Genomic DNA, 13,882 nt, shown 5'->3' on the forward strand with positions numbered 1-13,882 from the left:
CACACACACACACACACACACACACACACACACACACACACACACACACACACACACACACACGTTCAAGTTGCAATCACACACGTGTAAACGGCACTCCCACACACCATGTTTTACGAATCCAGACGCGCCACTCGCACCAGAGGTTTGTGGTGTACACACATCGTCATCGTCCCCTTTCGATAAACCGCTTTAACACTTCGAAGGATCCTTTTTTGCGTGCTGGCTTTCCCCGCAGAATATATGAAAGCGAGAGCAAAAAAAAAAGAGGGTTTTTTTTCAATGCCCTGAGGGTGTAACCAGGAACAAATGAGCAAACGCTCCCTCGAGACCGCAAACAGAAAGTGAAACCAAATAAACGTCGGTTGTAATCAGGAGAACATTACAGGTCAGAGCTTTTTAAGGTGAATGAATGTCCAATGGACTGACCGAAAGGGTCCGGCTTGCACAAACTTGCCTTCAGGGGCCACATGAGGAGAAAAGTGACAATAATACGATGGGCCTATGGCAATCACACACACGTGTAAACGGCACTCCCACACACCATGTTTTACGAATCCAGGCGCGCCACGCGCACCAGAGGTTTGTGGTGCACACACATCGTCATCATCCCCTTTCCATAAACCGCTTTAACACTTCGAAGGATCCTTTTTTGCGTGCTGGCTTTCCCCGCAGAATATATGAAAGCGAGAGCAAAAAAAAAAGAGGGTTTTTTTTCAATGCCCTGAGGGTGTAACCAGGAACAAATGAGCAAACGCTCCCTCGAGACCGCAAACAGAAAGTGAAACCAAATAAACGTCGGTTGTAATCAGGAGAACATTACAGGTCAGAGCTTTTTAAGGTGAATGAATGTCCAATGGACTGACCGAAAGGGTCCGGCTTGCACAAACTTGCCTTCAGGGGCCACATGAGGAGAAAAGTGACAATAATACGATGGGCCTATGACTGATAGGGGCATTTGAAAATACAATTTGAAATGATCTGATTTCCCACCCACCCCACAAGCGAAGACAACTGTCATAGAGCTGTACGTTGATAATCGGGAGGAACAAAACTCGCGCGCGCCTTTTTCTATCATCTGTGAGTGGGCCAGTGTTTGTTGTTCGCGCTTGCTGACGTCAGCCTGTTGGTTCATCGACCGTCCGTTGCGCATACACACGCGCTTGCTGTGTCAATGGTCTACCTAAAAAAGGGTTTTTTTTTCAATGCCCCGAGGGTGTAACTGCCGGTTCCAGGGACAAATGAGCAAACGCTCCCTCGAGACCGCAAACAGAAAGTGAAACCAAATAAACGTCTGTTGTAATCGGGAGAACAATACAGGTCAGAGCTTTTTAAGGTGAATGAAGGTCCAATGGGCTGACCGAAAGGGTCCGGCTTGCACAAACTTGCCTTCTGCATAAAAGGGTACAAAAAAAAAGATAGTTTGGCTCTGTGATTTCAGCTACCTTATTAAATCTTTATATCGAAGCATTCCTACTGCCGCACGAATGCTAGGTGCTGAATGAGCATTGGAGATATTTCTCTCCATCTTATGTTTGGTTCTTTATAATAAATTCTGGGTACTGGTAATTTTTGTAATTCATGGTCATTTACTCAGGTGTTATGGCTACGTTCGCGCTTACTGACGTCAGCCAGTTGGTTCATCGACCGTCCGTTGCGCGTACACACGCGCTTGCTGTGTCAATGGTCTACCTAAACACATCCGTCGCCGTGTTCTTATGCAGTGCAGAGTGCAGCGACTCACCACGGAATCTATCATGGGACATGCTGGGTGATGGTGAGGACAAACTTATTAATCCTTTCAGGGACAGCGGTTACTACAGTGGACAGTTTATCATGTTAGCAGGTTACAGGCTGCATGAAAGGGTACAAAAAAAAGATAGTTTGGCTCTGTGATTTCAGCTACCTTATAAATCTTTATATCGAAGCATTCCTACTGCCGCATGAATGCTAGGTGCTGAATGGGCATTGGAGATATTTCTCTCCATCTTATGTTTGTTTCTTTATAATAAATTCTGGGTACTGGTAATTTTTGTAATTCATGGTCATTTACTCAGGTGTTATGGCTAATAAACAAAACACTTGAGGATAAAACTACTTGTCACTTTACTTCCGTTTGCCTTGATTCTATTTTCATGAGAGAGTCGCAGAAACTTCCCTCGCAGTGGTTGCGGAATGCAGGGGATGACATTTTAATTAAACAGTCTCAAAGGACGTAACAGAAATGAGACGAACATCCTGCTTTTCAGTTTTCACATGTGCATTGTCTGTCGAGGCTTCTTGAATGTCGCAGCCACCAATCCAAGCCCTGCCAGCAGAACACAGCGGCATCATACATCCCAAATATAAGGTATCGACTGATGCTGAGCTATCAAATATTTTTATAATTGATTATCCGACTACATATCCTGTGGATTGATCGCGTAATTGCATAAAACAACAAAATATGCACGAGGTGCAGTTATTGTTGTCCACTTGGGTGATTTTGAGTAGATGTGTGGATTTGCAAGGCGGCGTCTGACCTGGTGAGTGACGTGGGTGTCAATGAATGACAATGCCTGTTGTGAGCTCAGGTTTGGCTGGCTGCTAACTGCTAACCAGTCTGTGTGTTCAATTCTTCTGCATCAGTTGTGGCTGTAGCAGCTCGTGTCGGAATACGCTTATTACATTTTTTATGTGGTGACCATTTGATTCGAAATTGCGTTGATAGGCTATGCTAACCCTTTCGTCCACCCTGTAACCTGATAACATGATAAGCTGTCCACTGGAGTAACCGCTGTCCCTGATACATCCCAAATATAAGGTATCGACTGATGCTGAGCTATCAAATATTTTTATAATTGATTATCCGACTACATATCCTGTGGATTGATCGCGTAATTGCATAAAACAACAAAATATGCACATGAGGTGCAGTTATTGTTGTTCACTTGGGTGATTTTGAGTATATGTGTGGATTTGCAAGGTGGCGTCTGACCTGGTGAGTGACGTGGGTGTCAATGAATGACAATGCCTGTTGTGAGCTCAGGTTTGGCTGGCTGCTAACTGCTAACCAGTCTGTGTGTTCAATTCTTCTGCATCAGTTGTGGCTGTAGCAGCTCGTGTCGGAATATGCTTATTACGTTTTTATGTGGTTACCATTTGATTCTAAATTGCGTTGATAGGCTACGCTAACCCTTTCGTCCACCCTGCAACCTGATAACATGATAAGCTGTCCACTGGAGTAACCGCTGTCCCTGAAAGGGTTACATTTGTTGGCGATTGTAGACATGCTGTTGTGGTACGTTACACAGGTTCTACTGCAATTGGCTAGATGGCCTGAGTGAGAGTTGAGCATAGCATAGTAGTACAAGTGAAGAGGCTGACGGAGTAGATGGAGAGAGAATTAATAAGCATGGACGGAGAGGAATTGAGTGAAAGAGAGAGTTGGCGGTAATGATGGCAAGGTGAAGGAGAGGCCGATGAAAGATGTCGCCAGGGTGGAAGTGACGGTACGAAGTGAGACGTCACGTGCCTTTTATGTTGTCGCGACTCGGGGAGAGCTTTAATAGCTTCGAGTTGTCAGGTGCGATGTGTAAAGTGTGTGTTTCCATACGTGAAAGACATTCCGAGATGGCTCGCGGTGGTTTTTTTTTGTACATTCGCATCGACGAAAGTGATAGGAAGACGGAGTTAAGTACGCAACGGCGCTCCGCAAGGATGAGAGAGAGAGAGAGAGAGAACACATTCAAAGCTCAGGGAAAAAAAAATTGACAGACATGACAGAGTGCCGTGAACTAAAAAACGAAAAACACCTGAGGATGATGACTCGAGAGGTATACGGAAAGGAGTGTGATGCAAAAAAATTGAAAGCATAATTGGCGAAATGCAAGCAAGGAAATGGAGATTTTGAAGAGCAACACGAATCTTCAGCTGGCTCAGGTTTCGACTCGAGTTTGTTCTGTTTGACAGCCAAGATCTTCCAGAATTGCAACCATATATAGCATAGTTAATTTACTTTCTCGCTCAAATTTTAAATGCATCTCTGACTGAAAAGCAGAATGTTGCATAAAAGTTTGTGTACGCAACAAATTGGGACCTGGAAAGGACTCTAAAATGGCTGCATCAAGCCAATATTGCTTTTCAGGTGTGCATTTTTAAGACTTTTTTTTTGTTTTTTGTGGGTCTGAACACGGTAGACGTGAACCAAATTTTATGTTGTTACAAGAGGAGCATCTGAGACCATAATTGGAGGTTATGGGCGCGATTTCTACCAAATGCGCGTTTTTATCAAGATGACCACCAAATCTGGGGCCTTTTTTTGTGGCATCGTAAAGCCCTCAAAATGGTGATTTATTTGTCTGAAGAATGTTTGACATTGTCAAATGTCTTTGAATAGTTCGGGCATCACTAAATGATTTCCTCTACTTTTCTCATTTTCAACTTGACACTTTTTGGCTGGTTATGTTATATCTTGAGGGTTAAAGAACGAAGCTCTTCTTGCTTCAAAAGACTCCAAGGCCCATAGATCGGCATGAATAGTCAAGACCCGACTGAGTTAGCGAAATGCGAATACAGAGGAGGGGGATGGCTGAGGCGAGGAGGAAATGGAGAGAGTCATGTGTCGCTCTCATCAGTCAGACATTGTTCATCCAGCAGCGGAGGCCCGATGGCTTTGTCACGGCGACGGATCCTCGCTGGCTGCGTGCCGTCGTCGTCTCTCCATCGCGCCCCATCACGGCGCATTATGTCACTCAGACGTTTCGTCGGCGAGCACGTGTACATGCTACGCGAGGCGGGAGGTATTTAGTCAGCACGCACAAAAACCCCGCTCATGTTTACTGGTATTGACACACACGCAGTCAGGACGAGCAAGGTTGGACACATTTTGTGTTGCAACTAACGCCGGAATGACCGTTGCCAGACTTTTTTCTGTATTACTGTAATAAATGGTTTGCAAGATGACTGTGACGTGTTAAATGAAATTAATGCCATTCAAATCAAATCTACGATAAATATGGTGGCCCGGTGGACCAGTGGTTAGCGCATCAACCTCACAGTGCAGAGGTCGTGGGTTCGATCCCAGCCCCGGCCTTCCTGTGTGGAGTTTGCATGTTCTCTCCAGGCCTGCATGGGTTTTCTCCGGGTACTCTGGTTTCCTCCCACATTCCAAAAACATGCATGGCAGGCTGAGTGAACGCTCAAAATTGTCCCTCGGGGTGAGTGTGAGCGCGGTGGTTGTTTGTCTCTGTGCGCCCTGCGATTGGCTGCCCGAAGACGGCTGGGATAGGCTCCAGCACCCCCCTCCACCCTTGTGAGGATAAAGCGGATCAAAAAATGGATGGATGGATGGATGGATGGATATTAATATCGGGAATAATGAATATTTTCAGGGGTGGCGGCTACTATTAACCCTTTCAGGGTTACTACAGTGGACAGCTCATCATGTTGTTAGGTGTCATGATTCTGTTTGGGACCAACAGGTGGCACTGTAGGGCTCTCCCTGCAGATGCGCGCCTGTTGGTCGTTCTGTAATTATTGCTTTAAAAGGACTCCCGTCCCGACCACTCATTGTCGGGTCATTGTTTGTTTGTTTATTTGCTGCTGTCATGTCTGTTCCGGTCATGTTTCGGTTCTTGATAGTTTTTGCTTCAGTCATGGTTTTGTTTGCTACTTTGGATTCGTTTTGTTTTCCCAGACTTTGTGTGTTCTGGATTTCGTTTCCTTAGTATTTTAATACAATTCTTCAAGTACAAACTGCTCCTCCCTCCTGCCTGCTTTTTGGGGTCCACCACCACCACCACCAGGCAACGTGACACAGAGTGCATGAAAAGGGTTAACAAAAGGTTCGCTGCTTATGTCGGGGCTTGGTCCCGAAACGGATTCCGAGATGGTTTGCATCAGGTTCACTCCTGTTTTGCAGCTTTGCAAAGCAACAGATGTCAAGCGTTCCGTAAAAACATTCTGACCAATGCGTGTCATTTTTGTTTGTCTCCGCAGTACTACGAAATGTCCTACGGACTCAACATAGAGATGCACAAACAGGTAAGAGAGACTTTTTTTTTTCTCTTTTTCACACTGTGGAGTTGGAACGTTGGTATGGGGGATGCGTGCATCTGCGTGTGCGTGCATTTACCGAGTAGGCGGTAGGAGGTAATTGTTTTTATTTTACACACTCAAAACACCGAATGCCACTTTGTCATTTCGTGTGGGTGGGGGGGGGGATTATTTTAGTGATTCTTGTTCCCTCAACGACTGCTCCGCCTCCACATATTTAAACAAGGTTGGCAAATTAGCCAACACATTTTTTTTCCCAAACAAAAACAGTCAGATGTAATTAGTGCTTGGTTTAGTTTCAAACCTAAATGAAGTCACCTTAAAAGAAAAAACAAAAAAAAACATTAACACAATTTAGTGACTGCGTGTACTGTTCCAGCATGCTCGACGTTCCAAAAGCAGCTGCGTGTTTGTAAAATTTGAATGCAGTCGAACGAGCGCTTCGGCGCTCGGCTATTACCCCGCAATCACGCTGTCATTTGTCAGTTAAGGTAATTACAGCGCACCAACATCTAAACAGTGGCTTTCCATCGCCGCGATGTAGTAACGCTCACTTGAATGCAGCAGTTTGTCTATCACGATCACAACTTTCAAGGCTGTGTTTTTTTATTCACCGTCTCGCATATAGTTAGTTAATATAGTACATAAAATTAGGGCCCGACTGCCTTTTTTTTTTTTTTTTTTAGGCTGATGCAGATCCTGATATTTGGCAGAATAAAATTCCAATAACCCATTAATCCTACCAACAACAACATAGATGTGCTGCCTTGAAATGTCGCGGTGCTTTGTCGTTCTCATCTCGCTCTCACTCCTGTACGGCAGCTCTGGCAGCAGGGACTGAGGAGGGCTTATACCTAACCAGCGCAGCACTCAGCTGACATCAGGGTTTCCTAATAGCGCAATCAATCACGGTTGACTTTCTTGGGAGCCATACTGGGGACTAATTTACAGCAAAAAAAAAAAAAAGACTAATATGTGACGCACAGAGCGAATGACGTTTACGTTGTGTAAGGAGAAAGCACAAGTGACCACGTCAGCCTTTCATGCGCCAATAATGATAACCTGATAACATGATAGGCTGTCCACTGTAGTGACCGCTGTCCCTCAAATGGTTAATAGTGAACCAAGGTTGCAAAAAAAAAAAAAAAATCAACAGCTTGTTTATTGAAAAACCTGTAAGGTGGGACAATTTAAAAAAAAAAAAGGTTTTCAATTTGACCTAAAGTACATTGTACACGCATGGACAAAAGGCTGTAAACAAGAACAACAAAAAAAAAAAAAATCCATTACGTGTTTCCCTTCGACTCTAGTGTTTGAAGTTCTTCTCTCTGCACGGTATTCTCACCAAAAACAAGTTCCTCTCTGGTCTGCAGCCACAGACGTGGGCCACGTTTTGGAAACAGGAAAGCCATGAATTACTTTTTATGATCGCTTCGTTGCACTAGTAAAGCGAGACACATGCGCAATTCCGGTGACAGATGGATAGGTCGCATCGATTCCAAAAGCTGACACCAGACATGAGTATTGACAGAGAAACACAAGGGAATGAAACGCTCAAATGGGGAGACGGGAGAATAACTTTGAATTGTCAAACCGCATTTAAAACACACACACACACACACACACACACACACACGCACACACACACACACACACACACACACACACACACACACACACACACTTTAGGGATTGAAACAGTCACATATTGTTCCTCTTGTTGCCAAGTAGAGTAAGTTATGACCATTTTTTTCCCTCATCTGGCATTGATTTGTGTGGTTGCAAATTGAAAATAGACCTCCAAAAAAAACACACCGCAGCTGAAAGAAAACAGAATGAGTGGTCAGTTTTTTTTGAAGATTATTACTGCTTCAAAATAAATCACTGTCAAATAAGGATTGTTCACTTTTTTCCCCCCCTGAAAACGGCAACAATATTATTGAAAATAGCATCTTTATTCTTGCGAGATGACTACTTTATAGTGATGAAATTGTCTTTTGTCGATTTTGAATTGTGGGAGGAAACCGGAGTAGTCGGAGAAAACCCACGCAGACAGAGGGGAGAACATGCAAACTCCACACAGGAAAGCCGGAGCCGCAATCGAACGCTGCGCTTCTGCATTGTGAGGCCGACGTGCTAACCGGTCGACCACCGCGCCGCCTAGTCCAAATTATTTGCTTTTCTTCCTCGTGAGTTTCCGTCTTTGTTCTCGAAAAGGAAACACTTTAGTGTTGTAAAATTACAGAAATGAATGCCGGGGGCGTGGTGAACCGAGGCCCCTGCATTTTGTTCCATTTTCACATCATGTAAGCGTCAGAAGAAGAGAAAAAAAAAAGCAAACTTTGAAGTTACCCAGTTTATCTGGGGAAATAAAGCCGATATCGAAGAAATGTGTAAAGGATCGAGAGATAAATTGGACGGATGAAAGAGGGGAGCGTAAACAGGAAGGATGGAGATGAAGGAGCGATTGATAAAGACCTCTGAGAAGAGATGAAATGAGATGAAGCTGGAAAAGAAAGTGGTGGAGGGTGGAGAAACGGAGGGGGAGAGACTTCAAGGAGCTGCACTGAGATATAATGATTCATGAATAGATTTAACAGTATCTGCTCTTATTTCCTCTCCTCCTCCCTTTCTCCCGCTTCCAGCTTCCTCTTTAACATCCCGTTATCAGTCTCTGTCTTCCTCGTGCTCGTCATCATCATCATCGTCATCATCATGAGCGGCGTGGCCGTCGCGTGTGCCAGCATTAATTGAGCTGTAACATCCCCCCCCTCCCCACCGCCATCTTTCTCACTCGGTGCTCTCGCTTCTTCCTCTTCTCTTTTTCCACTTTAAGATTTGAACGACACAGGATAAATAACAAGCCACGCCGTCTGTCTCATATTTATTCCGATGACGCTATGGATGTCCTTCCTCTCTGCTGCCGCTTCCGCATGCAGTGATGAGACTCTCTCCCGACAAGTCATCGCTCGTGCCCCCCCTCCCCCCATAGCCTCCGCCCCCCCACTTTCTATGCGCACAGACTTTGAAATTCAAACATACAGTATCCTGCGCGGCTCCACCGAGTTGCTCGAATGGCCCGGGCTGTGCGTGTTGTTCCGCCCTGAGGAGTGTGGTGAATGCATGAATGAGATGGAAGGCTTTGCTGGACCGGTCTAAAGCACTCATAGCCTGCTGAAGTGCAGCCTGGGAGGAAAAAAAAAAAAAGGACAAGTGGTACGACAGGGAATAAGATATTTCCTACTTGTCATCAGAAGCTGCCTTCAAGGGGACGTACGGTGAATAGAATGTCCTCAGCTGGCCAATGGCAGCGACAACCACGCTAGACAATAACTACGAGGCAACCTCATGAAACAGTTTCAAGCACGCTCAGGGATGGCAGAATCACGTACACCACGGGTGTCAAACTCAAGGCCCGGGGGCCAGCTCTGGCCCGCCACATCATTTTATGTGGCCCGCGAAAACAAATCATGTGTGTCAATTTCCATGATCCTTGCTGAAATCTGCACCGAAATGTCAAATTGTCATGTGTAATAAATGTTATTTTTTTACTCTATTAACACTCATTCAAAAGATTTTTGAACAAACTATTGTAGTTGATTTGACTGATTTCAAAACTGGTAATCCATCAATTTGTTGTGTACAAGTAATAATATACAAACATTGATTTATTTTCACTGTCGTAACGGCCCTCTGAGGGAAGACATCACCTCAAAGTGGTCCGCTACAAAAATGAGTTTGACACCCTTGACGTACACGTAGCATGTTGCATTCGGGATACTTTCACAACGTTGGTAACATGCAAATTCACCACGTCATTCTGTACAATTGTAATGTTGTTCAAATTGGGAGAAGGCAATATTGAAAAACAAAAAAAAGCCAATTATATAACATAAGGCATTAAAACCTTTAATTAAATTAAGCTATTCTCTCTGCTCCCAAATGCTGTAGTCGTGTCAGCTGAATCCACACCTTGCTTATTAAATGGCAACTGTCAATCAAATGTAACTACTACAACATCCATCCATCCATTTACCGAAACCGCTTTTTCCTCACTGGATTTGCGGGGGGGTGCTGGAGCCTATCCCAGCCGTCTTCGGGCAGTAGGCGGGGGACACCCTGAACCGGTTGCCAGCCAATCGCAGACTACTACAACATGCAATCATGAATGCTGCTTTGCTGCATCGTTTCTTATCCCTCCTCATGTTTGAGCCACTCTTAAAACCCTTGTTTCTACGCCAGCTGCCAAATCTGACTTAAAAAAAAAAATCCCCCCTTTGTACCTTGCTGTAGCACTACATAACATGCGTGCATTTACGATCAACAACGAGGCGCTCTTAAGTGGCCACGCCAGCCAAAGAACCTGTCCACATGCTGACTCTCAAGTCAAACTGCACCGAAACAACATTTCAAACATACAACAACACAATAGTTTTTATTTAGATGCCATTACGTTGCGCAAGTGGCCACAGCGTTGGAAACGTGTCCACACCACACACAGCGTCGACGTCGTAGCAGAATCAACATCCCTGTGTCCACGCTTCCTTGGAGCGCTCTGTGCCTTTGTGTACAGAGCGCTCCAAAGAAGAGGACAGGACAGTCGGGATGCTCTGCAGCTCTGCAGCCAGGCCTTTTCCTTGGTGTACTCCTGAGGACAGGCGAAGCAGCTGCCTGTCCTTCCTTCCTGCTCCCCCTCTTTCATTCTCCAATCACTGTGTCTTTGTGTGTCCAGAGTCACTCAGCCATGCCTGCTTTTTTGTGCAATTTTTTTTTCCACAATAAACGCTGTGTATGCATTTGTGTGTGTGTGTGTTGGGTAGAATTTGGCTTGAGCTGTGACCCGAATCCTCAGCTCTTTCGGAAAAGGAGGAGAGTGAGAGAGAGAGAGAGAGAGAGAGAGTGACGAGGAGAACGGATAAGAAGGAGGGAGCGAGAGATGCCTTCAATTTCCACTCGAGACGTCTCTTCATAATAGGATTGGACTTTTTCTATCTCTCGCTTTTTCTACGTTTTTTTCCCCCCTCCTCAGTCTCACTCCCTTCTCACTTCCGTGTCACTTCCCCCACCCAGCCACTTAATAATACCTCATTTATTGTTATTCACCCTTTCATGCTCCCTGTAACCTGATAACATGATAAGCCGTCCACTGTAGTAACCGATGTCCCTGAAAGGGTTAACATTATTTTCACATTATTTTACCGCCTGCCTTCAAAAAGCAAGATGAGCACCAGCCTGCGAATGTGGGTCACGTAAGCTGCAGAGCGGTCAGATGACTGCGTGTGTTTCTGCCGTTTATTTGCACTCTCTCTGATCACTGATGTGTGACGACTCTCTTTGCACATGTTGCAGCGTTTGTGTGCTCTAGTTGTGTGCAGCTTTGATCTCTCTCTCTCTCTCTATTGTGCATGTGTGTGCATGTGCGTGCATGTGCGTGTCCTGCTGCTCACACACACGTGCATGCAAAGAGCTCATTGGTGAATAATGAGGCATAGAGAGATGGAGCAGGATGGAACCCTTTAGAGGTGAGACAAATTAACGTGGTGAGCAAAAGCAATGAGAAAAAGAAAAAGGGAAGCGAAAAATGTGATGCGAGAGAAATTAACTGAAGGGAAAGTGGGATTCCCGTCGCGCTAGCCTTTTAACATAATGGCTTTGTCACTCTGCTAGAGGAGTTGTGTGTGTGTGTGTGTGTGTGTGTGTGTGTGTGTGTGTGTGTGTGTGTGTGTGTGTGTGTGTGTGTGTGTGTGTGAGACAGAGAGAGAGGGAGAATATGTCTCTATTATACTTTCAATTTCCAGAATTTCACATTTACTTCGCTTCTGCAAACGCCATTAGATCAATGTCGGAAATTAAACGAACCTAATTAAGGAACATCTCATTGAAGCACGACGAGCCGTGGACTCCGACTGTCACCGACGCATCGGAAAAGCAAAAGCGACGCACAGTCTCGTCTTGCACCGACAAGGGCTGACAAAAAATACAGCGCACTTGAGCACATGCAAAGTGCTGCATTGTATTTCATTGCATTGCGGAGGGGACATACAGTATGCAGGCTCTGTGCAAGCTGGTGAGCTGGCGCTGTGCGGCTATGACTAATAGCTGGAGTTCTGAGAGAGAGAGAGAGAGAGAGAGAGAGAGAGAGAGAGAGAGAGAGAGAGAGAGCTTGTTAGACTGCAACCGCCACCGGAGAACCGCGAACCGCAACATTTGGGTCTCACACACACATGCCCTAGAAAAATTTCCCAGTGTTTACAACACTGTTTATATTTTTCGAGGCATCTTCAGCTGTGGCCCGTTACATGCCCGCCTCAATCTGGCATTGTCGTCATTGTCAGGGCAACACTTGATAACACCACCCTGATGTATTGAAAGTGCTGTGTGTGTGTCTTCCGCCTCTTCCACGATGCAATTCTGGATGAAAAATTAAGGAACGTAACATCCAACATAATGCGCGTGTCAGAATTTTCATTCCGTGTTCATCATGCGGCCCTCATAAAGTTGCTTTCTTTCTGTGTCGTGATTGTTCTTCGGCCATTTTGAGGGTAGCTTCATATTCAACGACGAATCACGTTTTGCAGGCACCCGATGCCAACGAAATGACTTTGTTTGTTTTGGGCAGCTAAAGGCAGCTACATTAGAAGCGTCCCTAGATGACATGAAAGTCTCCCGTTTACAGAACTTCCCTCCCTCATCACACGCTCGACTTCTTTCAAACTCTGTACACTTTGTCTGCAGCTATTTTCTTGTCTAAATGTTTCTTTCTCCTGCCTGCTCGTCTCTCTGTCTTCTCGTAGTTCGACTGTGAGTCGAGTCTTTTTGTGTACGTGTGTGTACGTGTGTGTGCGTGTGTGTGTGTGTGTGTGTGTGTGTGTGTGTGCGCGCACGCGCATTCGTCGCTTTCATGCTGGGAGGCTTTGCTTGCTCTGCACACAGCTCTTTGTACTGTGTGTGTGCACTTCTCTGCTCTGTTTGGATTGCTTTTCTGTGCGCGCCCTTCTTGGCTGCTGTGTGTGCGTGCGCCGCTTTTTGTGTGTTTAGCTGTATTTATACGTGCTGCGTGTGTCTGATTGTTAGTGCTTTGGTGTGTGTGTGTGTGTGTGTGTGTGTGTGCGTGTGTGTTTTAGCGTTTGCATTTTTTTTTCTTCCTCCCTATTCCCCTTCTTTTCCCTCCATAACAGCAGGGCCATCAATCAGAAGCAAGCGATGGTGGTGGTGGTGGTAGTGGTGGTGCAGGGGGGGTTGTGTCGGAGGGTTTGGAGGATGAGAAGCTGGCGTCATGCCAGGGAAGACGAGCTGGCACGCTGCCCAGAGGAGAGAGGGGAAAACGAGGCAGGGGAAGGGAGGGGAGAAGATGAGAGAGAACGAGAAAGAGGGCAGGGAGTGAGAGAGTAAGGAGCAAGTCCAAGTGTGCTGGGGGAAAAGAAACAGAGCGCGATTTAAAAATGAACCGGGCAGACGAGAAAGATGAGAGGGAAAAGGAAAGGAGAGGAAGAAGGAGCTGATGTCACTGAACTGCGGTGAGCCTCAAACACCAATCAGTGTCTGATTAGAGCGTAACTGGCTACAAACATTGACCTTTCCTTTATTCGCACAGGGCGAATGTGGTCCAGTTTGCAAGCAGGGGGATTAGATAAGATTCACTGTGTGTTTGCATAGAGACTATTCTCACAACAGCTTAGGGGATAGTTATACCACCGCTCATAAAAAAGGGGCCGTGTTTTTTCTTCAGGGGTTTTTTTTTTGTTTTTTTTGTTTTTTTTACACACACACACACACACACACACACACACACACACACACACACACACACACACACAAAATGCTGTAAACATTACGTCTGCCCATT

At 45.5% G+C, this 13,882-nt stretch overlaps 1 protein-coding gene across 7 annotated transcripts in view; it reads left to right on the plus strand.

Annotated features, from left to right (window-relative positions):
• The window catches only part of tle2b (TLE family member 2, transcriptional corepressor b), a 71,136-nt gene that overhangs the window by 30,554 nt on the left and 26,700 nt on the right, over positions 1 to 13,882 (plus strand). For 6 of the 7 annotated variants that reach the window (XM_019897027.1, XM_019897030.1, XM_019897026.1 and 3 more), the window contains one exon: positions 5,980 to 6,024. In XM_019897027.1, coding sequence (XP_019752586.1) covers positions 5,980 to 6,024 — 45 coding nt within the window. Of the gene's footprint in view, positions 1 to 5,979; positions 6,025 to 11,500; positions 11,559 to 13,882 lie in introns of those variants that run through there. The other variant, XM_019897031.1, reaches the window with a different exon arrangement.

This window comes from Hippocampus comes, unplaced genomic scaffold, assembly GCF_001891065.2.
Source record: "Hippocampus comes isolate QL1 unplaced genomic scaffold, H_comes_QL1_v1.1 scaffold22, whole genome shotgun sequence".
Classification (NCBI taxonomy): Eukaryota; Metazoa; Chordata; class Actinopteri; order Syngnathiformes; family Syngnathidae; genus Hippocampus; species Hippocampus comes.